Source organism: Notamacropus eugenii, chromosome 3 (genome assembly GCF_028372415.1).
Source record: "Notamacropus eugenii isolate mMacEug1 chromosome 3, mMacEug1.pri_v2, whole genome shotgun sequence".
Classification (NCBI taxonomy): Eukaryota; Metazoa; Chordata; class Mammalia; order Diprotodontia; family Macropodidae; genus Notamacropus; species Notamacropus eugenii.
The window spans coordinates 421,906,104-421,931,213 of NC_092874.1; the positions used below are offsets into that span (position 1 = coordinate 421,906,104).

Sequence of the window (25,110 nt, forward strand, 5' to 3'; positions counted from 1 at the left end):
AGGTAACTTGTCAGACTGCAGAGGTTCTCCCTCTAAAGACACCGCTAAAGCGCGGCCTGGTTCCACCGCAGTCACTTCCTCAGCTTCAGGCACGTTCGGAAAGGCAGTACAGACACAGCAGCCCTGCTCTGTCAAAGCCTCCCTGTCTTCTGACATCTGCTCCGGCTTAGCCAGTGAAGGAGGTGGAGCGCAAGGCCAAGGTGATTTGCGGCTTGACCCTTTTCCAGCATGTACTAGGAAAGTAGGACGTCAGTGGTGTTGCTGGGCAGTCTCCTGCTAACCCTGAGGAGAAGATGAGCGACCTCTTCCATCCGCTGGCTTCTCCCTCCCCTCTAAAATTCAGGCTTTGCATCAAGCTGACAGAGGAGCTAAATTAGTTTAGAATCCTTATTTTGGGGGCGGTTTTTGTTGGCATTTATAAGTGGTCCAGCGGGATGCTGACTTTTTACTGAGTTGGCTTGGCTGAGACCACAGAGGTTTAACTGAGAGAAGTCAAAGGTGCTACTCTCCATTCTGTGTTCCTTCCTCTGGTTCCAGAACATTTTACTCCTCCAGTGGAGTCGAGATCTCCCTAGTCCCAAGTCCTCCTGCAGTAGAATTAGTCAGGAAGAAGGAGGGTTGTGGATTAGGGCACAAAATCTTCAATGCTGGGTGGGTGAACTTCTTCTCTGATACTGAAATGGGGATTTTTTTTTCTCTTTAAATCACTGCAGTTGCTCTAACAGTGGCCGTATCATAATCCTGAAGTGGGCTAACCTTTAGCACTACCCAGCTCCTTAGATTCCCGGCTCTCTTATCTCAACATGTATATATTGAAAACTCTCATGACTATTACTGTTGAAATGCCAAAGCTAATGCTGGCCCTCTCTGGCGTAATCTCTGAGAGTTATATCTTCTCCTCTGTTCCTGTTACATCCTTTTTGCATATATGGTTGATTGACTTACTCCTCCTTGGCTAGGCTAAAATGGAGCTGTGGATGATTAACTAACAAGAGCTGATTTGACTGATGGTATAAGACATCGAATCACAGCTATTTGTACTTTATAAGTGTCTCTGTTTTCTTCCCTTTATATTCATTTGCAGGCTGGACGGTTTACCACCAAACGTCTGAGAGAGTGACCTATAAATCTAGTAGCAAACCTCGTACCAGATTCCTCAGTGGACCTGTGTCTTTGTCCATCTGTTTGTATTGGTTCTTTTTGTATTTTATCACTCCCCATCTCTTTCTTTTCCCTTTCCCCTTTTCTGAGCTCATCAATATCTTGGATATGTTTGGCAGGATGCCTTCTTTCCCCGCCCCGCCTTCCCTCCTCCCCCCCCCCTGCCCTCACTCCCACCCTTCCCATTGAAATCATCTTTTTTAGTTAAAACACACACACATTTCCCCCCTTTTTTTTCTTTCCTTTTTTAAAAAACAATCATCATCAACCACTCATTACTTTTTGTTTCTCACAGAAAGCTTTTGCACCACTTTTGCCTCATGCCCGGGTACCAAAAGCATGTGTGGAAGATCTCATCCCTAACTCCTAGCCTTGTGGTAAACTGTTGTATCTCAGACATACCAAGGCTCTCTGTATTTTGTGGAATTTTTTTTTTTATGTTGGAAGTAATTTTTTCAGTTGCAATGTGGCAAATATACATGTCTGCTGTCCCCAGTTCCAGCAACAACAGAAAGAAAAACCCAACCTTCTGTAGACGCATGGTCTCTTTCACACATGTTTGGACTATGAAGACATGCATGTAGCAAGCCGATTCAGTTCTAGAAGGTCACTGAAGGGTATAACTTCTGTAAAAGGGCTGTATTAAAACAACATACAGTACTGTTTATATCTACTGTTTTCCCCTGCTCCCTGCATGTGGAAATGCTGTTAGAACAGTGCTCCAGCTAGTACTTCCCAATTCATTTCCCTAGGTGGTATTTTTCTGCCTAGATCTTAAGTACCTTATTTCCCAAACACCCCTTTTCCTCCTTTTTCCCTTTCCCTTCTTTTCCTTCTCCCCCCAAATTAAAATTTGCAATTGAATGATATGGCCTTTCCTCCAAAGGGAACATGTTCCTCCTCCTTCCTCCTCTTCTCAAATCATCTAGCTGGAGCACTTAAACATGTTGTATTTTCTTATATAACCTCATGTGACCTCAGAGATGAAGTCAATTAGCAGTTCATCAAAGTTCTAATGAAAATAATTCGATTCAGATTTTCTTCAGATATTTTGAAATGTATTCTCAGTATTCAATAACTTCCATTTCAAATAACTGTGCACCTGTTTTAATCATTTGACAACGTGCATTTTATTTTTAGCTTCAAGAACAATTGGCCATTGAATCCAAAGTTACTGGGTTTGGGCTTTTTTTTAAAAATAAAAACAAGTTGGTTTTTTATTGGGCATTTATGCTGGTTGGGGGCATGTGAATTTTTACTTGTACAATAAAGATATATTGTACTGGTCAGGTACAAGAGGCCACTTGCACATGATTCTTAGCTAATGTTCTCAAACGGAAATTCTGTTAGAGCGAAGTGTCCATTCCCATCAACGCCAGATTTCCCTCCCCCATTAGAGTTTCTGCATTGTTCATCATTATCGAGGTGAGACAGATAGATCAAAGGCACAAGGACCACTCAGATATGCTCCAGCTCATTTCTAAATAAACATCTCTTAAAAGAACTTTCAAAACTCCCAACTTCATTCCACTTCAGTGACTACTGCTCCCTAACTCAGGATGTTGATGAACTTTGGAAATAGTTTTGTCTGGAATACTCATGTATTTTCTTTCATTTGAGTTTTATAGGTTGTAGAAAGAAAAGATAAAGGGGTGCTAGTGATTGTAGGGATTTTTTCATGAGAGAAGCCTTTCTTTATGTCTCCCTCTGCCCCCAACAAAAACAGCCCTTTGCTGTATTAGGCCAGTGTTTTACTCTTGATTTTGCAGTAGATCTCAAAAGGAAAATTGAATTCCAAAAAAGGGAGTATCAACCAATTGTTGACATTTTATCATATTTGGGGGACATTGCATTTGAAAACGTCTCAGACTTTCTCTCCTTACCATTATTTCAAATAGATTAGGGATTTGGGCTAAGAGCGGTTTGTGATAGGTTGGATATTTCAGATTTGAGGAAATAAAAGATTCTTTCTTCCCAACCCTCGCTTATGATCTATGCCTATTAATTTCTCAAATATTTTTTTAAGATGGAACTTATAAGCTACCAATAAGTTAGGAGCAACATCTAGAAAGAGAGGCAAAAGTTTTAGTGGAATTGATGATTTGTTTTCCCTGTTTTCCATTTACCCTTTCTTTTAATCTTGCAAAGGGAGCTATTTAGACAAGAAAGCAGGCAAGGTGGGAGAGGGAGAAGAAGGGGGAAAAAACCCCAGAGGCATAGATAATTTGCAAATTTGGGTAATGAATTTGTGGGTTACCTGATGTTGACCCTAGTGATGAGATTCCTAAAGTTCAAGTAAGAATGTGATATTCACTTACTTGAGAGTTTACTAGTTATTTTTTGCTTTCTCTCGTGTTCCTGACTAAATTAATAATATTATGTATTATATTTGTAGTGTTTTGGATTTAAGGTAATCCATACATGTAACCGAATATTTGAGACAGCTAAATGGCGCAGTGGATATAGTACTGGACTCGGCATCAAGAAGACCTGAATTCAAAAATTGCCTCAGTCCTTTACTAGGTCTGTGATGCAGGACACGTCATTTAACTTCTGTATGCCCCAGTTTCCTCATTTTTAAAATGAGGGTAATAATGGCACCTACCTTGAAGGGCTGTTGTGAGGATCAAATGAGATACCGTATGTAAGATGGCTTGCAAACTGCTTTATAAATGTTGGTTGTTGCTGCTGCTGCTGTTACTAACATTTGCAAAAAGTCAAGAGGGATAGGGATAATTGTCCCCACTTTACAGATGGTGAAACCGAGGTACGGAGACATTGGGGCTTGGTCATGATTAGTCATGGGGAAGAGCTTTGACTAATCTTTCAGTTGACTAGTGGTTTATATGAAGAGAGTGTCTATTTTTCTCTTATGTATACATGTGCATGCCATGTCAACCTGGATTCATGTCTTGTTTAATCGTTCTCGTAGCAGTTGAAGAAAAATCAGAAGTGCTCTCTGAGGTACATCAGAGAGGAGGTTCCTGTATAAGGTAGGACATTATACTGGATTTCAGACTGCTCTGTATTCTTCCAGCGCCATGATTCTGTATCCTGATTTGAGCCCAGAAACTAATCTCTCTGAAGTACACATTATTTCAAATTTCTTATTTTTAATTGACCTGCCTTACTAGTGGATCTGCAAATATGGTCCCATAGTCTGAGAGTTGTAAGTATTCTAAGGAACTTTCACTGTCCAGTGAGGAAATCACCAATTCTTCTGTATGTCAGGTGCTCCCATGTCAATAAGTCTTCAATTAAGAGAATGAAATCAGGCAGGAGCAACTGAGAATTGCAAAAAAGATGCTGTAACAATGGAGACAGAGAAGCAGCGGCGGAGACAAATGGGAATGAACTCGGATGTTGTTGGAAAGATAGCTCTCACCCCAAGGTTAGGCATCCAAAGCCATTTCCTGAGATTTGAAGTGAAGATGAAAGATTTCATCATTTTCTCAGCTCTTGCCAAGAAGGGTTGGTAGACCCCTTTTCCTTAGACTTGCTTGGCTTCCTCTAAATTACATACTGGAAAGAAAAGACCAGGCTTCTCCTTAGCGCTGACATTTCAGAACCTATCTGGGAAAGTGCAAAGAGCCCCTTTTTGTATGAGACCAGTGGGAATTGGATTGTTGTTTTTGGTTTAGTAACTGATTTTAAAATGAGGGGATGAAAATCCAGCCTGTAGACTATGTATGCCATAGTGTTACTCTGTATTAAATGTGATCCTATAACTCTTCAGGTATTTCAGGGTTCACTTCATAAGTAGATAGCTTGCATGCAGAAATTATTTTAAGAATTTTAAAAATTAAAGAATTAAATTGAAGAAATTTAAGAATTTCACATTGGTGAATTGATTATATCTTATGTTTCCACGTTGCTTTATACTTTTCAAATTACATTCTGATGCATGGCAACATCCTTCAAGAACTAGATCAAGTGGTTCTTTGTTCTTCAGGGCACTGAATTATTGCCAGAGATTATCCTCCCTTAATGCCTTGTCTATAGAAGGAGCTACAGTAGGGTCGTTTTTGTTTTGTTTTTATAGTAGGGTCTTTAATGTTTATCATAATTGTCGATTATGAAAATAAAATGATTGTCTTTTTTGTTTTCTAAAAATGTTTACCAAAAGCCCAAAAAGGGACTTTACACTGAGGAAAAGAGAAGTTAAGTAGGTTGTGCAAAGCCACACGATTTGTTTGGTCGAGATGGGATTAGAACTTAAGTCTGACCCCTCTGGTATGAAGAATTTTGTCGTTCAGTTCTGGTGCTTAGCTGTTAGAAATTTAGACCAGTAAGTGTATTAGCATTTTTGTCAGTTTTCTTTCTGTGACATAAACAAATGGCTGATTTTTTAAAATTAGTAGTGACTATTTGAAATGCTTCCTCTGCATAGATAAGTTGGGAAAAGTTCCGACTGACTGTTGTCTTGCTTGTAATGGTTAAGCCTTGTCTGTATGGAAGCCTGTTTGGTTTTCTTTCAAACTCAAGGACTCCAGTGGTTCTGTCTTGGTCCTAAGTGGACATGGCACTTCCAGGGCTTGGGGGCTAAGAGCACCTGTGTATTTCAACTGTTATCCCTGCTGCTCTCCACATGCTTCGGCAAACACTTAATCTTGCAAATATTTGAACAAACTAAATCTGCTCTTTCAGAAACAAAATGGAGTGAGTGGCTGAAGGTCCTGACCTACTTTGTAAAGCAGTCCTTCTGAGTAAACTATAACAATTTATCTGAAAATCTTTCTTCGATTTTTGAATAATTGATACTTGAAGATTCCTCTTCATAGTAGTCATTCGATTTGGATGGCAGCTTTTTTAGAGTAATATAGGTTGTGCTAGACCTAAGTTGTCAACATCCAAAGGAGAGAGGCTTTTATGAAAGCCAAGGAAACAGGTAGAGTGGTGGGGAGAGGAGATTCCCTGGTCATTTAACCTTTTAATTATGTCTTTAAGGTAAAGGTTGGATAAAAGTAGAACTCAGAGACTCTTGACTTATCTACTTGAATAAGGTAACAGGTCACCTTATTCAAGGGGAGAGGGAAAGGAAGGGAAAGAAAGTAGCATTTATATAACACCTATTATATGGTAAATTATTTGATGCTTATAATAACACTAATATTACTCCCATTTTACACTTGTGGAAACTGAGGCAGACAGAAGTTAAATGACTTGCCCAGGGTCACAGAGCTAGTGGGTATCTGTAACTGGATTTGAAATCAGGGTTTCCTGACTCCAAGTTCAGTGCCCTATTCACTATACTACCAGCTGCCTCCAAAAACTAAGAATCTCTACTGTAATTCTAGCAGTAACGTGGGCTGCCAGCCTGATCGGTGCTGGACCAGGTTCTGTTGGCAACAATTTCCTCATTGACAGTGCTACATAGACACATTTCATGGACTCTCTGGTAATCCTGGTATCACCGAGGTGATGTCCCCAGATGTTACTATTTTCCCCTCTTTTCTGGGTCCATATAGCTTGAGAAACTATATCCAAGGTATCTGGTCTCATTTCTCTTCCCTTTTACAGAAATACGGTGGCAGTTTTCTATTTCTGCCTGGCAAGAAAAATATCCTTCCTGCTAATCTTATCAGGTAGGCAGGTTTGCAGTCGACAAAGTCAGGGAATTATTTAGTTATTACTGAAAGTTACCCTTCCCGGGTGCCTTGTTTGAAAAAAGAGCTATAGTAGGATCTTTAATGTTCTCTGTGGTGATTGTGGATTATTAAAATAAGATAATTGTCCTTTCTAAAAAACTGTTGACCAAAGGACCCTAAAGATTTTGCTATAATCTTTTGCTGATCCTTCTAGCTACTTAGGTATTCATTAGGAGGAAAATCTTTATTTAAACAGACAGATTATGTTAGGTTGAAGAAAAGGTATTTCTTTTTTTCTGATAGTGCTAATTCTGATTCCTACTGTTGCCAGTTGGAAAATGCCTCCTTTTTTTGTCTTTAAGACCTTGAGAAATGATAATAGATGCACAATGTCATATTTCTAGCCTTTCCACCCCTTTCCTAAGTTGTGCTTTTTTTCTGGATATAATTCTCCACTTCTTTCCTAGCTTTTGTGCATTTCACATCCAAACCTCTTTTCAAAGTTTCTGAGTTAGATCTATGCCTTTACTGTGGATTAGCAGCAGCCTGTGATGCTGGGCAAGATATTGGTAAGTTTATGTATCTATATGTTTGGCCACTGAGTTTTTGGGTTTTGTTTTTTTTTTTAATTTTAATTTTCCTTTTGTAGTGAGCTGAGGTATCTAAAGTATATGAACTAGAAAGAACTGGGAAACTTTGTAGCTTTCTCCAAGCTCCATTCTAAATGGGGAGAGGGATATTTGAAATGATTATTGGAATTTAAGTTCTGTTGCTGACTATAAAGTTATTGATAGGAAAAAGGCAAGAAGTCATGTAATTAATGGTACTGCTACCATGATGGTTAGGAAAGGTTTAAGTTGTTAGGAAAGGTTTAAGTTTAAGTTGTGCCTGTTTGAATCCAAGTAGGAGAGTGTCATTGGGGCAGGATTTTAATAAGCCTCAAATCAGATTCACTTAATGTGATTGTCCTGAAATTTTCTTTCCAGAGAAAAGGCCTATTTGGTTGTTGTACAATCTGCCCCCTTCCTCACCACTCCCTCCCCTTCTAATAATAATAATTTACGTTCGTTTACCTTTTTTTGTTTGTTTTTTACAGTTTACAAAATGCTTTGTCACAGCCTTGTGATAGGGAGTTAACAAAAGCGTTATTATCCCTATTTTACAGATTAGGGAGGAGAGAGCCAAAGAAGTTAAGAGCTTTGTCCCCAAGAGAAGTAACATATCTATAGCAGGAAGACAACAGACTCTCATTTACTACCTCTGTGATCTTAGTGCGGTTCCTTTTAATCTCCCTGGATCTTAGTTTTCCTCATCTGTAAAATGGAGTTGGACTAGATGACCTAGCTTTCTACCTATGATCCTATGATCCATGGTCACACAGCTAGTAAGTTAAAGGCTTCAACTAACCATGGTATATATATCCTAATTCCCTTTCTGCCATACTCTTCTTTTTCTCCCTCTCTCCCTTTGGCTTACCTTCCTGTCTGACTAGAAGCCACATAGCAGTTGTGAGTGTTCAGATCTTCATGTAGGAGAAGATAGGCCACGGGGAACAGTTTTTCTTATTCTCCGGAGCAGTAAATGCTTTGGTTAGGGTCTGAAGTGTAAAATAAGATGGAGAGATTCACATAGATTAGATGGCAGACTGCTTGAATTCATGCTGAAAATTTTGCCATAAAGTATTTTTCAGGTTTGGACATAACCAAACCTCCACCTTTGGAGAGTACAAAGAATGAAAATGAGTGATAGCCTTGGATTGGGAAGGGGAGGGGCAAGAAGGAGGGATTTTCAATTAAAACATTATGCCCTGCCAAGATGCCTATTTTGGACATTTTTCCAGGTGGTATGAGATAATTAGAAGTGAGGCTGGTAGAGTACACCACCTGGCCAGTTTTCTTTTCCTGAGCTCAGATAATTCCCCTACTAGTCTACTCCCACACTATACCCTCTCCACCATGATTGGAAGCAGATAATGCACAACTTCCTTAGACAGTGAGGTCCCAGTGAACTTGGAGAGGCATTCCGCAGTGCTGTTGCTCAACCCCCCTTTTTTCTGGTAATTTTTAAGTGGCGTTCATACAAGAAAAGAAAACATAGAAAGTTGCTGAATGTCTGGCATATGCATACACACATGCCCACATACGTATGTACATGCATGTGTGTATAACACATATGATTTCCTGAATGTATGTATTATCAATATTCCCTTCAGACATGAAAGTGAGAGCTGCTTTGGCACCTGCAGTTACAAAATAATGTGACCAATTCATACCTGATTCACAGACTTCGAGCTCTAATCCAGCACCCTCATTTTAGAATGGCGTGGCCTTTTCTTAGAGTCAGACTTAAGAATGGCCCTGCTTTGATGGTTATCTTTACTTTAAAGATGATTTTTAATCTGTGAGTCCTGTAGAGCCCTTTGGCAAAACAAAATTCAAAGAAAAACAAAAAATTATGACCCAGCCAGTAATTTTATAAATAGTCACCCGAAGGAGCTTAGATGAGGTGACTTGAGGTCCCTTCTTCCTGCTTTAAAATCTAGATCAGAAACTACTCCTTGTTGCAGATAAGTGTATCTGTAACAGTAGGCACAGATAATGTGGTTATTTCTGTGTATTTTAAAATACCATCTTGGTTTGAGTATAGGATGGACTTTTCTTTTCAATTCTGACTTAAATAAAACTTGAATATATAATTGGTATTTTTTAATGGGTGTGTTTATACATACACGCACATATATAATCTCTTCCACTTTGGTCGTGCTGCCTGTATCCAAATAGTAGGGTACATTGTAATATATTAACACAGCCAGGTCCCCATTAATGTGAATAATGAATCCTCTTAAGTATGTTGTGTTATTCTAATTCGCAGTTTATTTCCATTTAGTTGGGAAGAAAAAAGGGTCTATATTTTACAGTTATAATTTTGAATAGTGAGTATAAATAATACTTGGTGATTTATTGTTCTCAGAATCTAGATGTATAGCAATACAATTATACAGTTTGTATCTAGATTATTTGCATATGGAATCTCCACCTGGGGAAATTTCATTTCCTGGTTACTTAATATAGGCTACTTTTTCCAGTCCACTGTTTGAATAGTGTGCAGAACCAGGAAATGCAGCCTTATGTGAATGCAACTCGCCTTATTGCTAGATTAAGCAGACTATAACAAGGTAAATCTATTGCACAAAAGTCTAAGGTATAAAAAAACCAAACATAATTTTCAGATTCTCCCTACTTCTTATTAACCCACATTTTTTAGATGAGAAAATTGAGGCATATAGAAGTCAAATGATTTACCCAGATGTCGTATGGCTAGTAAGTGTCTAAAGATAGATTTGAATTCAGATCTTCTCATGGACTTATCTAGATGCCATTTTGTTTCTTACTGATAGTTAGGGATCATTCCCACCTATAGCTGAAATTTAACTTTCCACTGCGTTAGGAGGCCCAGTCAGTAGACTGGGATCTCCACTCATTATAAGCATTTTTTTCTTGATTTTTCAGCTCCCTCAGTGAGTTGCATCTGCCTCATCTCTGAGGTTTGCTGGGATTCTTAGCAAGGAAGGGAGCCTGGTTCCCCTTTCCTCTTACATTCCAGAACTTTCCTACCAGGACTTCTTACCCTTAGGTTCTCAGGGTTTCAAGAAAATGTTATTCCTCCTCAAAAAGACTAATGGAGAATAGTTGGCAAATTTATAGGAACAATGGGTCAGGCCTTTGGTTATTGACATAAAAACTTTCATAAGCTGGCAGTTACTTCCCTACTAACTTCAAATCTTTGAGAGTTGATCTTCACATGTTATCTTAGATTCCCCCTCTCACCATTAGTCCTGTATCTATAGTGGAAAGAAATAAAGTAACGTTTTTAAAAGACATTCCATTACTCATGGTTTTTATTAAGTCCAACTGCTTCTTCCCTTCAGATTAAATACATTAATTCAACTTTACTAAAACCTATATAATGCCCATTAGAGATTAGGTTTTTATTTGGACCTCTGCTGTGTATATATGGACTCACTTGTTCACAGTTGATGATATATTTACCTGTCTGTAATAAAGAGTCTTAAGATATCAAAAGAGTATTTAAGAAAAATTGGTAAACTTGGGAACAGAGAGTCAATTCAAGGACAATTTGTGTTTTCTGAGATTCTGGGTAGACTATTTTGTTGTGTTAACAAACTTGAACAAAACAGATGTTCTTGGTAAAATAAATCTTTGGGGCTCCCAAGCTGGACTGGGAGAGCCTGTTTGGTGTGTACACTACAGATTTCAGTGAGTCAACAAGGATTTATAAGAAGTAGGACATCTGGGTCACAGAGAACAAGTAGATGAGAAAGAATAAAGAATTTTAAGTCAAGACATAAAGATCTTCATTATTTTAGTAGAAAATTACTCATCAAATTTTTTTTAATGAAAGCACTACAATTTCTTCATCCTGAACACAAAACTTTTGGAGTAAATGATCTCTGAAGTCCAACGCCAATGTTTGTGGTTCTAGTTCATTCACCCTGAGGGGAAGTTCCCAAAAGCTTTGCCTTTCCATAATATGAATGCCTTGAATTTTCAAATTTTACTACCCTATTTGTTTCCTGATGCAGGTTTACTTAAGTCATCAATACATAGATTGTCAAAGCTAGAAAGAACTTTAGAGATCTTCTAGTTTAATCCTTTTTTTCAAAAGTGGAAACCGAGGACTGAGGAAGCTAAGTCACTTACCTGTGTTCACAAAGCAAGTTGGTGATAGACCTGGGAATAGAATCCAGAACTTCATACTCCAAGCTCAGCGTTCTTTCCTAAAAAAGCAATGTTGGGTTGGTTCAAGTCATGGTTTGGGTTGCAGGCACAAGACTAGGCAAGGTAGTGGTGTAGTGGACAGGGGTTTCTGTGGTCAACAGGACCCGGGTTCAAATCCAGTATGGGATACTTACTGTCACCCTGGGCAAGGAATTTGACCTCTCCCAACCTGGGGTTCTTCAGTTATAAAGTGGACATAGTAGTAGCACCTACTTAACAATACACAAATGAGGTCATATTTGTTTAAAAAACAAAACACGTAGTATAGGGGCAGCTAGGCGGTGCAGTGAAAAGAGCACTAGGCTTAGAGTCAGGAGGACCTGAGTTCAAATTCGGCCTCAGACACTTGACACTTACTAAGCTGTGTGACCTTGGGCAAGTTACTTAACTCCGATTGCCTCACCTTCCCCCTCCAAAAAAAAATAAAGGCAAGCACTAGTTAAGTGCTTATTTCCTTTCCCTTTCCCTCTCTCACCCTCAGTTTTCCTTATCTATAAAATGCAACCTTTGTTTGTCTCATTTCTAAAGTGGGAGTGCAGGGGAGAGGGGAGCGTAATGTTAGCCCTGTTTACCTGCACAAGGTGGACATGAGAAAAGTGTTTTATAAATGTGAATTGTTATTTCTGCTGTCCTGTTGTTTCAGTGATGTACCTGGGGATCAGTCATAGGAGCTTGTTGTCCGATCCTCTAGAAAACCGTGTGTCCTGGGAGTATATGACACCAGAATTCAGTTCCATTTTGTGATGAATGCTTTGTCGTGGATGTTTCTTAGAAAGCCCACTATGTGTTTAAGCACTCGATTCTCTTGATTGTCATTTCAAGGCAAAGAGCATACAGAAGTCTTGAGTCCCTAATCTCGCTCTTCAGGAATGGAAGTGTTCACAAAGTGCCCTTATTTCCTACCAAGTAGGGATAGCCATTACAAATTACCAGCTTCTCTCAAAACCTTCATTTTGTCACTTTCTACAATACAGAAATCCTTTCGCTCCCTTGTTCCTATTCCCCCAATGCCCCTCTCTGTTCAGGGTGTTTTGGTTCATTTCGTTGGGCTTTTATTCCCCCTGGACATTCTTAGGCAGCTAGGTGGCCCAGTGGATAGAGCACACCCAGCCAGGAGTTAGGAAGACTTGAGTCCAAATCTGGCCTCAGACTCTTAGTTGCTGTTTGACCTTGGGCAAGTCACTTAAACTGTTTGCCTAAGTTTCCTCATCTGTAAAACAGAGATATAATTATTATTAGTGAAGGATCAAATGAGACAGTAATTATAAAGCACTTAGCACAGTGCCTGATACAATAGGCCCTATAGAAATATTAACTATTATCATTATTCATCGTTATTATTATTCAGTTAACTTGCATAATATATATATATTCTTTGCTGTGTAATCAATGATTATGTAGCACTTAATACCTTACAAAATGGTTTCCTGTACTTCCATGTTTGATAATGCCAGCAACTTTGTGACATGGGCAGGGCTTATGAAATTATTAATGTAATACATTGACAGGACTGTATTATTCCACTGTCCTTGTTTTACAAGCTCAGGCCACCTGACTAGTAAGTGATGGAGATAAGACAAAAGGCAGGAGAAGTATATTTTCTTCTTGTGGTCATTTGGTTATTTCAGTCTTCTCTGACTCTTTGTTGGTCTCATTTGGGGTTTTCTTGGCAAAGATACTGGAGTGGTTTGCCAATTTCTTTTCCACTTTATTTTTACAAATATGGAAGCTGAGGCAAATGGAGTTAAGGGATTTGCCCCAGGGTCACACAGCTAATAAGTGTCTGAGGCCAAATATGAACCCAGGAAAATGGGTTTTCTTGACCTCAGACTTGGTACTCTATCCACCATGCCAGCTAGCTACCCCCTAATTTCTACTAATTATTTGCTTTAAACCCTATTGCTTACAGATCTCACCTTCCAGTTGGCACCAGAAAAGTCTTGGGTCTATCAGTCACTGTGTGATGACAGGTGCCTAATCTTTTACATTTTCTTTTTTTTGACTGCATGTCCATTTGGTCTTCCTTACTCCTTTTGCTTCTCTCTTCTTTGTTTTCCTTAATATGATTTCCTTCACTTTTACTACATCAGTGGCCAAGAGAAGAAAAACACCAACTTTTTACTTTATGCCCATTTCCTCATTTAGTCTCATAATACCATGGTAGAGGAAATTGAAGCTCAGAGAGTCTCTTGCCCTTGAACTCTTCAGCTCCGCAGTGTTTGAGATGGTAAAGGTCTTCCTGATCCCAAGTCTGTTAGTCAAAACGTGGTATAGCGTGGTGACATGGAAAGACCACTTGAATCCAGTGATCAAAAAATGAGGGCTCAAATCATATTACCTCTCTAGTTCCCCTTTCATCATCTGCAAAATGGGTATGAGCATACTCAATCTATTTACTCTTAAAGGTATTGAAAGTAACAAAATGCCTCCCATTTCCTGATAGCAAGGTAATGGTCCCAGAGTTCAACTTGAGATGTTTTTATCCCCACGATAGGGGAGGGGAGAGAAAGAGAGAGAAGGTAGATCTTCATTTAAAAATAAAATTTTAATTTAAATATACTTTTAAAATATGTATTTACTTATTACTTAAATATATATTTTCTAAAGATAGTAATAGAAACGAACTATTCTTTGATATATGGGGTAGTTTTCTGGAAGTGCAGAAGAAGCAAATAAGGGAAAATTTTGTCAATGTAAAGGAGGATATCAATAAGAAAAGTTTCTTTTAAAAAAAGATACACAAGTAGAAAGTGCGTTGTATGTTGTCAGGCTCTTTACAAGTGAATGGATAATTTGTTGAGACTCCCTAGGTCTTCCATCTGGGTCCTCCTTTGACTTTTAGGAGAGGACTGACATGCTTATTTGCTTCAGTAGTTCCTTTGTAAGGGATAAAGATGTGCTTCTGGAGTGGCGGACATGGACCTATAACCAAGACTAGCCCTGTAACATTAAACCTAACTTGATGGCATGCCATAAGGGAAGGCAGAAGGAATCAAAGAACCTTTAGAGTCAAAGTGCAGAAATATCTTGGATCTTTGCACCTATCTCATTGTGCAGATGAGAAAACCAAGACCCAAGAAAGCAAAATGTCTTGCCCAGTGTCTTCATCACGGTGAAAAGAGGGCAGCTAGGTGGCACAGTGGAAAGAGTGCTGGGCCTGGAGTCAGGAAGACCAGAGTTATTTAACCAGAGTTAAATCCAGCCTTAGATCAGACACTAGCTATGCGACCCTGGGCACATCATTTAACTCTTTGCTTCAGTTTCCTCATCTGTAAAATGAGCTGCAGAAGGAAATAGCAAACCACTTCAGTATCTTTGCCAAGAAAACCTCAAAGTGGGGTTAGGAAGCGTTCGACATGACTGAAAAAGGACTAAATGGCAAGAACCAGGGAAAAGAGAACTGGACTTGTAGTCAAAGAATTGAGGTTCAAACCCAGTGCTGTGGAGGAAAAAGGACTGAACCTTAGAGTAGGGGTTTTTAACCGATGGTCTGAATACTTGTTTGGTTAGTATTTGGGGCTAATATTTCAACATAATTTGCCTCCTTTGCATTTCTGTGTATTTTTATTTTATGTATCTTTTTTCTGAAAAAGGATCCATGTCATTAAAAAAAAAAATTTAGAATCTCTGATTAGTGTCAAAGGAACTGGTTTCAATTTATTACCTGTGTGACCTTAGAGAAATCGCTTAACCTCTCTGGCCTCAGTTTCCTCATCTGTAAAATAAATGAATTGTATTAGATCATCTCTCACGTCCCTTCCATCTCTAAAAAGGATGATACTTAGGCTCTTAAGCCTAAGAAGGGTAAGTCAAAGGTTAGAAGACACTTTGAGATCACTTAATCCAACCTTTTTGTCTTACAAATAAGAAAGCCACAGAGATGAAGTGATTTTTTTTCCCAAGTAATAAGTAGCAGAGCTATTGAACCCAGTTCTTTTTGATTCTAAATTCATCCTCTTTCCTCCCTAGCCCTTCCTCTCTCCTTTTGATTGGTCTATGGAAACACTATTTCTGGGGCAAGGGCAAGACCTTCCTTATCTGTTTTCAGTTCCTTGTGGAAATTCATTAAATTAAGTGTCCTGTACTGTTTGCACCAAGTAAATCAGAAGGGTTGGAAGAGTGGTGGTCTTTGTAATAATGAAAGAGAATGGAGCACATAATTGAGTCAATTCCTTTTTAGATTAATTAAATGGAAGCAACTTTGAAAACCTCAGCTGGAGCTCCCTCTGCTGGCTGACTACCAAGCTGGTCATTACAGTACTGTACAAAGCAAGCGAAAAGGAGTTTTTGGTTTTTTTCTTCAGTGTGATAAGTGAAAAAAGTAGCATTAGCTGCAAAGATCATGGTCATACTAACAGTGTCACGTCCTCCTGCTCAGCCTTACCTGGGTACCAAGGGGCCTGGTACTAAACTTCCCTTTTGTTGGTCAACTTTTCTCAAGTGGGTTTTATTATCATCATTAAAAGTACTTGCCATCAGTTTCATCCCTTGACCTTCACAACAATCCTACGGGTCATTTGTGAATGGGCACTGCTTTATAGTGAGGCTTAGAAAGTATTGCCCCAGAGGTCACACAGATAGTTAGTGGTTTCCCTATGATTACAGAGCTAGCACGTTCAAGGCAGGGCTTGAAACCCAGGTCTTCCTGATTCCATGACTGATCTTTTCTTCACTGGGCAGTGCTACATAGGGCCAGGAACTGGACCAGTTTGGAACTCCAAAAATGAGGAAATTCACTCTATCAGTGCAAGTCAGCACCTTCTCCCCAACTTAGAGCCTTAGAAAGTTGTATGGAGTAGTAAGAGCTGTCAAGACCTTTAAATGCTTTGCCCAGGGTCACATGGTCAATATAGGTCATAGTCTTAAAGCAAGGTTTTCCTGACTCACAAGCCAACCTTCTATCTCTTCTAAGGTTTCTTACCTTAAGGTACATAAGCTTGTTTATCAAATATTTTTGTAACTATGTCTTGTAACTATATTTCAGTATCAGTATTTTGTTTGTAATACTGTTTACTTGATTTAGTTAAAACCAATACTCTAAAAAACAAGTCTATAAGTTTTACCAAAGGGATCCATGACACAACAAAGGTTGGAGTCTCCAGCAGTATAATATACTGCCTCTAATACCAATACTGCCTTTCTTAAAATATCTAAAATGTTCACAGTTAACAATAGATCTAATGAACAGGAGCTGTTAACTCTGGAATCTTTAGGGGTTTATTTACTACTGGACATTTCTTGAATACCTGTCTAGTGTCTATTCCTCTACCCAGGCCTTTAGGTGGAGGTGGAGGAGATATGACGTGGTCAGTGCCCTCGAAGACAGTAGTAAGGGAGAAAAGACATACACATACAAGTATTCACGTAGAAAGAAAATGTTGAGAGTATTCTAGAAAGGGTGTGCAGTTTGAACAAACGAACATAGTCAAGATATTAAGAAAATAACATTTATTAATGTAGGGAGAGCAGGAACATGACTGGACCAGAAGACTCAAGTGTTTGGGAGCCAAGTTTTGTGGAGGGTGTTGAGTTAGCTTTAAACATCCTTAAGGAGATAGGGAACCCTTGACAAATTAAGCAAGAAAAAAGACATGATATAATTTCTGCCTTAAAAAACGATTATCTGGCAGAGTGTGGAATTGATTATAAAGGAGTGAGTCTAAAGACAGGAGTACCAGCTAAAAAAAGGTATTAGAAAAGTCTGAGCTTGAGATGGTGAGGACATAATGGGTGGATGGAATTGGGGCAGGGGGAGCTCCCTAGGAGAGCATTTGCACGCCTGTGACTTTGACTGTGAATTTGTCTATCTTTGTCCAGAGTTATTTTCTCATCTGTGTGTGACGGTAAAGTAATGAAACTGGTTTTATATGCCCCAAAAGAAAGAATCACTTGTTTTCTTGCTAACTAGACTTTATCCAGTAGTTGTTGTTTTAGTATCAATCTGTCTTTACACTTGTCATGTGGATGTCTCACACACATGAATGTGTTCAAAGTGTCACCACTTACTGTGTGCTATTACCTGCGTGTTCAAGTGTGGATGGTGAGGAGATGCACATGGCCTCTGCTTTTCTCTGCAAGACTTATGTCATGTGTCCTGTAGCGTGTGTTTGCATGTGGCTATGTTCAGCTGCATGTCTCTGCCTCAGAACTCTGAAATATCATAGTCTGATAATAGTATACGTGTAGAGCTGTAATGGCATATCTGTTTAAACACACACATACACACACACACACACACACACACACACACACACACACACACACACACGGTTTCAGGTGCCTAATCCCTCTATTGGCTTAAAAAAAAAAGAAACTAGATCTGACATCCTTTGAAAGACACCTGATGGCAGCTTCCTGCAGTGAAGACAAGGTTTGTTTTTCCTAACTACAGTTCATTCACTGGTAGGAAAGAAAGCAAAGTGCCCCCACACTACTCTGCTTTTAATTGAGTGTGCCATTTTTTGCATAAATGTGTTTGAAAATGATACATAATTTCTTGGTCTTCCCCTAGCGTGTTCAGATTTAGACTGGCCAGAAGCACCAACTCTTCCCAGTCCTTTAGATTTGTTCCTGTCTATGTTTAGGTGTTTGTCGTTTGCAGAATGTTCACTGTTGAAATGTGATTTCATCTCTCAGCATTAATTTGGAACTCTTGCCAAATTCTGTTTCAGTATCTTTAAAGCAGGGATTTTTTTTTTTCTGGCAATGTCATTTCATAGTAATAACCATGAGATCTATGTGAATTTCTTGAACCGTCTTTGATCTAGGACTTGTTTCCATTATGGGAAAGGAGTACTAGATATATCAGCTACTAACTAGCCATGGAGTAAAGGAAATCTGGAGGCAACAGCAGTGTGTAAATGGGTAAGATGTTCAATTGAAGTTGGGGCTGGTCATCATAAAGCTTTGCATCCCCCCACTGCTTTGCAAGTGGGCCCCTTCTTAAATGGTTGCTTCATTGACTCAACTGAGAAGATAGAATAATTTCTGTCCTATATTGATGACTTAGTCACAGCTATAATGTAATAAAGGAAAAATTGGACAGTATATTTCATTCACTGGACATATATTAAATGCCCACTCTGTGCAAAGAGTATCGCGTCACACGTTGGGGAAGATACACATTTTGGATAATACATGCCTATATGGAGCGTACAGTATATTTGGAGAAATGTAGCATGGAGTGCGTACGAACTCAAGTAAGTACTGAGTGGGCTGTCTAAGAATTAACCACTCAAGCAACATTTTTTCATAGAGTGGTGGTGTTAGACTTATCATAGCGCCCCTTGAGCCATGTCATTGGAAGAGGGTCCAAGAAAGGAGATTTGTGGTTCAGGGAACCTTTTGTGAGTCTTGCAGTCCCACATGAGCCTGATGGGGAACTCTAGCATGATCATTATGAAGTTGGTGAGGAAACAATTAAAAGTAGGGACAGAAGAGTATAACATATTGTCCCCTCTGACCTCTCCCTAATATACAACCATTTTCTACAATCTTCCTCCTTCACCATGTTTGAAGTTTGGACCCCCCCAGGGCCTGGACTTGAGTCCAAGAAGAATAAACAAAAATCCTCTGGATAGTAACAAAAAAGGTAAACACTGCCATGGAGTTTGTGTGAATTGTTTACAAATAAAAAAGTTCTTCCTTGGAGCTGTAACCTCTAGAGACTTTTAAGAATTTGTATCTTAATTTTCAACTAAGGACAGAAGTTATTTTGGGGCATTGGAGGAGAATGGGGGTGTAGACCATATCAACTTATAGCTTAAAAAGGTCTGTCAGCTTGCTGTGAGAAGATATCCTCATCTTGTATGATTTTAGAGTATCCCACTGATATCCCATACCTGGCTTGTGATTTTCACTGATTGGTTTAAATGGAGTTTTTAACTAGAAACTTAAGAGGATTTATTTCAGGAGTATAAAGAAGACCCTTACTTTGGGGTCTAGTTAAGTAACCTTAGGGAAAGTGATTTAGCCGCTTTTGACCCTCTCTCTAAAATAAAACAATCCTTCCTCCTCATGTTCTTCATAAGAGTAATAAAGTTTGTTCAATGTTGTCTGAGGAACTTCTTTCAGGGAGTTTCCAGACATAAAAAGGGAGTCATTTCCTAGTGATAACTTCCAGATAGCTTTAATATAATAGCTAATCTATGTGAAGTATAGTAAACCCTAAAATACCATCCCTACAGCACATCATAGACAAATGATAATGAAAGCAGAGTAAGGCAGAAATGTCCTTTGAACTAATTGCAAGAGAAAAGAAAAGGTTGGGCTTTTACCGATACACAGAAATCTGTTACACTATTGGCCTATCACTTTTATCCCTTACTTGTTTGTGAGGGAGGTGTACATCCCTCACCCCCATCACCACCACCAATACAGAAAATGTCTAACAAAACTTTATTTTAAATGCCCTTCACCCACTGCTTGCTCAGTTTTTAAGCAGAAAATTGAAGGAAGGTGGATACCATTGGTAGTCCACCAATTAGAAAGGTAGTTAGGAAAGGAAGATTAACTTCTTGATCCTCCCCCACTCTCCCAGTACTGAAGATAATGTGCATTTTAAAAAAAGGGAACCGATAATAAGAGCTTTTGGATTACACGTCACAAAACTTCTATTTCCAGATTAACTTTTGCCCTTTGAACTAAGGATGGGCTAATTTTTATTACACCCGCCTTTTGCCACTGAATGCAGAATATTCAGACCTCTTAGAAGCCATCGGATCTTAGAATATTTTCCAAATCGGCCTCAGACCTACAGAACAATGTATCTTTTTGGACTTGTGAAACTTTGAATTTGTCCTTTACAGCCTATTAACCCACTACTGACTAGCTCCCCTTTGCATAATAAGCTCTTGTAACCAATTTTAAACCGCTTTATGTGCCTAATCAGAGCGGGGGTCCAAGTGCTTGTATTGGAAAGCCAAGGGGATTTTTTTTTTTCATAAGCTTATATAGACATTGGGTTTCCTCACACAAAGTTAAACTCAAAGTCAAACTTGAAGCTTTCGAATATTCCTCTTGGCATACGAATGTGCTCGGTAAAACATTTGTTAACCTGCACACTAACACGGGTTTGGGATGCCCAATTAATTGAGGTTTTTCTCTTCTCTCTGAACTGCTGACTTTTTGTCTGCTCCTCCTTGCATAATGATGACCTTTGCTTGAACATACAGTAGTTTGTACAGCAGAAGTGTACTGTCCTGCCTAACTCTGTGTGTCTTGTATTGTTTTACCTTGTAGGGTCCACCCTGAAACGTCTATGCCTAGGCAAAGAGCACAGTAGTAGTAATTATCGGATTTTTTTCCCCCTTTTCATGTTTTCTCCATTGCATGGGCTCATTTCCTTTCTTGGCTATATCATTAGAGTTTCATGGATGTTCTTGCAAAAATGGTGCTTCCTGGGTGCTGTGTGAGTGAATGAGTAGACAACCGTGTCTATGATGGATGCCCATTGAATAAACTTGGCTGTTGGAAGTGGCTGTTCTGCTTATGTCTTTGGTACAACAGCGTCTCTGCTCCTCACCTCATCCTGGCTTCATGCTTCATCATCCTTGCTGCCATTTGTGTCATTCCTCACTAAGTTACTTCAGGGCCTCCTTTTTTTTCCCCCCAGATCCATAAATTACTAATAATTAATTGGCTCCTTTTCCTAAATCATCAGAATAAGTATTCCTCAAAAGTTGTTTTAAAAAATAGAATGAATGTCATGAAAGAAGAAAGATGTCCAGGTTTAAATGGGTTACTGGTTCACCTGGACTGCTTTTACATCCGTGGTTGAAAAGTTCCAATTAGAAGTAGGCATCTGTGTCCGTGCTTGTTCATTGCTAATTACTAAAATAGACTCATAGTGCGTTGTGTTTCTGAACTGTTTGTTTGAAGAGATGGTCTCTGGTTAAATCTTTTTTAAATGTTAATTTCAATTTTCTCTTTTTTTAACTAAATTGTTTAAAAACAATTTCATAATCTGATGACTTTCCATCCTTTTCCATTCAACTTATCCAGGATTTTAAATCAGAAATTATCTGCAAAGAATTTTTTTTAAAGAAATTGTATCATAGCCAAACATTATAGTGTTTGTCGAATTTTTAAGTTCAATTCAAAAAGCATTTATGAAGTGCTCACTGTGTTCTAGATACTGGAGATAGACAAAATTAAAGTAGTCCCTGCCCTCCAAGACCTTCCATTCTACTTTAGCCTATGACAGTGCAAAGTATTTTCCTAGGCACTGAAACGAGCTTCCTTCTACCTGCTTTAATGCATTGGAGTTTCATGTTTGTGGAAAGCTCCCCACCCAGCTCAAGAAGCTAAACTTCTACCTCCAATTCCCTTCCTAATACTTTTTTTAAAGTTAATTAGTACTTCCAGGTATTTGCAACTTACTAGACTTTAAAAAAAATCTGGCCTGTTTCTTTTGGACATATGAATCTTGTTACCATGTTCTTTCTTAGTTCACTTCAAGTCATGAGGTCCATGCTGTTCCCATTCTGGGAAGCAGCACAGAGAGCACTGAACCGTGGTGGTGAAGAGCCTGTGGGAGAGCAGATGGGTGCTGTTCATAAAATCCAATTGGAAAAGCTGCCGTAAGAGTGGCCAAGCTATTTGTCGTTGCTCTCTTCCCCCCATGTAATGACACTTGATACAACATTCCCAAAGAGGGAAGCCTGTGTCATGCGCTCCAGCAGCATAACATTCAGTGATAGGCAAAGTATGGGAAAAAATCAGGAATCAGATTTAAAAATCCTGAGAAGGTCCACTTTCTCCAGACCAACTCTTGAAGCAAAGGCGTTCTCTAGGACAGACTCATGTCCAAATTGTAATGTGAGTAGTGGAAGAGCACCTTGTGTCAGTCTTATAGCTGATCCTGCCTTGTGTGTGATTTCCTAGGATCTTCTACCACCAGTCTGGTCACAGGTCCTGAGCCAGTGCCCCCAGCCACGCCGCAAGTCCAAGCACAGGTTAATAACAGCAACAACAAAAAGGGAACGTTCACGGATGACTTACACAAGCTGGTGGACGAGTGGACAAGCAAAACCGTAGGAGCTGCTCAGACAAAACCTTCCCTCAACCAACTGAAACAGAACCAGAAAAGGCAAGATATGGAGCCTCGAGCAAGCCCTGCCCAGGCACAAAACGAGGCATATGGCGTAAGTGCTGGTCTTTGGGGTGTGCATTGTTACAAGGGGTCAGAGGGTCTAGAAGGGATCCTAGAAAGCAGTGATGGCTTCTCTTTGAACGGCATCCACCTCATCGGGTTGCAGATGGCTACATGATGGTGTCCTTTGTCTCTCAAATCAGTCCTCTAAGACATACTGTTGTCTGCAGAATGCTAACCTGTTGCAGTTCCTAAAGAGTATTTGGTGATGTACAACTAAATCTTGCTTAATCTGCCTCTTTGGTCCAGGATTTCCTTTAGTCACACTGCTTGACCTATTCATGGAAGAACTTGACTCCTGTATTGGGTGGTAAAAGACCTATGAAATCCCTTTGACTTCTGTGATTCTAGCTCCGATCTGGGGTGGTCTGCATACTGAGTTTTAGCCATCTAAAGTTGCTCCTTTCTTTCTACATGTAATTCTCAGTGCTGCTTAAATTTTAAAATGTGTTGTTTCTGCTCTGATAAACATTTACAGCAATCAGGTGAAGGAGTTATTAGCCTCCCTGCTTTCTTCCTTCCATCCTCCTCTCCTTCCCTGACTCTCCCTCTTTAGTACAATGTACCTTGAAAGAAATGTTTATAGCACATCTTCTTTTCTATCATCCCCTCAAGAAAAGATCAGGTTCAAGGAAATTGTTTCCCCAAAGATTCCAATCAATAAGTGTTTATTAAATACCTACCAGGTGCAAGACACTTTGGACACAGAGACAAGAAAAAGTCTCTTACCCCAAAGAGCTTATGTTCTATTGGTGTGCTTTCAAAGATCACACTTCAGGGATTAAGACTGAATTCAGGGAGGAAAAAAAAAAAGGTAGTATACCTTCTATAAACCCTCTTTGCCTAGTGTGCTTCTCTCTTGGGTGAAGAAAACATACCTTAGTGTGAAGAGCATTGGCCAGAGTTTCAGTAATGGTTTCTGGTTCCAGCTCCAAAGTGGGTTCAGTCCATGGTTAACCTCTGCCATTTTACATGGCTTCCCTCTTTCGCCATTCAGTCTCTATCTCCTGAAAGGAGAATAATCATTTCTCTTCTTCCTGGGCGTGGAGGATGGACAGAGGGGGCTATACTTGTTACTAATTAGCCCAGGAAGGATTTATTTGTCCTTCCTCTGCTCCAGCCCATCCAAAACATACAAACAAACCCTAGTAAAAGAAAAGTCACTTTGACACACAGTTCCATTCGGGAATAGTGCTTACAGTGGATGATGAATGCAGAGGTCTATTTTTCTGATTCTTTAGGGCAACAATAATAGATACATGAATGCTTAATTAACTTCATTTTGCCTGATGCAATGAGACCCATTTATGTTTCCTCTTACAATTAGAGCGTCCGTTGAAAGGCTGTATACCCGTTGTACAGAATACCTTGATAAGTTCTGCAGTTTATCCTACCTTTGCTTCCTCAACCCTTTGCAGAGTCCTGTCAAAGAGCCTATGCGTATTTGGAAAGTGAGCTCTTTTCAAAATTTAGCAGTGCTCCCAAAGTACAGTGACCTTTTCTTTTCATCCACATTTAGATCAAGGGTAACCCTCTCCACCGTGTTCCCATCCCAACCAGACTTATCAGTTCCCAGATCTGTAAAGCATCAGGTGCTTGACTAAAGGAGACTGGCAAGTGATGATGTAGAAAAAGGGAGAAATTAATTGGATCTAAAATATTCTAGGACTTGATTTTAGTAATTCAGCAGATACTGGTTTCTACTTGATTCCAAGGTAGTAAGATCAAGAAATCTTTTCTAAAAGGATCTGTAAAAGTAGTATTTGTCTGACATAGTTGTGGGGTAGGGCACCTCTTGGCCTTTTGTAAAAAAAAAAAAAAAAAAAAAAGGAAACCCCTTGTTGTTGGATGGGTGCTGATCTATCTAGGGGGTACCTGGAAAAGATCATGTGTAGCAGTTAAAGGGTATATATAACAGGACACCTCATTAAACAGTTAAGAGTGTGACCTGATCAGGAGCTGTCTAGGTGATATAAAAACAAATGATACCAATAAATTTTTTTTTAAGTCTGACTTGGCTAGAGAATGTGAACATTGCTCCTGCCTAAGTCTCTCTCTGAAGAGAGTTTCTGGAAGGAAGTGAAAGTGAGAAACAGGAAGCAAGGGATTGATTGCCCCATAAACTGTTTCTTGACTTAAGCTTGAATCAGAAACAACTACTCAGCAGATTCATCCATTTCTGCAATTGTATGTTTTGCTGTTTTGTTTTTGCTTATTTTCCCAGTAAAACACCTTTTGAAAAACTCTAGCATTTTCTTTGGTTGAACTGAGGGAGAAAGTCTCTTCTCCTATACTTTAGTCTGTGTCACAAAGAGGGACCAGCATGCATGTGGGTGAGATGGTGACATCAGTGCCTGTATCAACTCCAAGCATGATGTGATAAGGCCCTGAACACTATGGAGGGGGCTGT

At 39.3% G+C, this 25,110-nt stretch overlaps 1 protein-coding gene across 10 annotated transcripts in view; it reads left to right on the forward strand.

Moving 5' to 3' along the window:
• Positions 1–25,110, forward strand: part of WNK2 (WNK lysine deficient protein kinase 2) — a 227,177-nt gene that overhangs the window by 193,738 nt on the left and 8,329 nt on the right. For 4 of the 10 annotated variants that reach the window (XM_072598213.1, XM_072598214.1, XM_072598222.1 and 1 more), the window contains 4 exons: positions 3–200; positions 1,085–1,183; positions 20,789–20,833; positions 22,433–22,692. In XM_072598213.1, coding sequence (XP_072454314.1) covers positions 3–200; positions 1,085–1,183; positions 20,789–20,833; positions 22,433–22,692 — 602 coding nt within the window. The remainder of the gene's footprint in view (positions 1–2; positions 201–1,084; positions 1,184–20,788; positions 20,834–22,432; positions 22,693–25,110) is intronic. The other 6 variants (XM_072598216.1, XM_072598217.1, XM_072598219.1 and 3 more) reach the window with 4 other exon arrangements.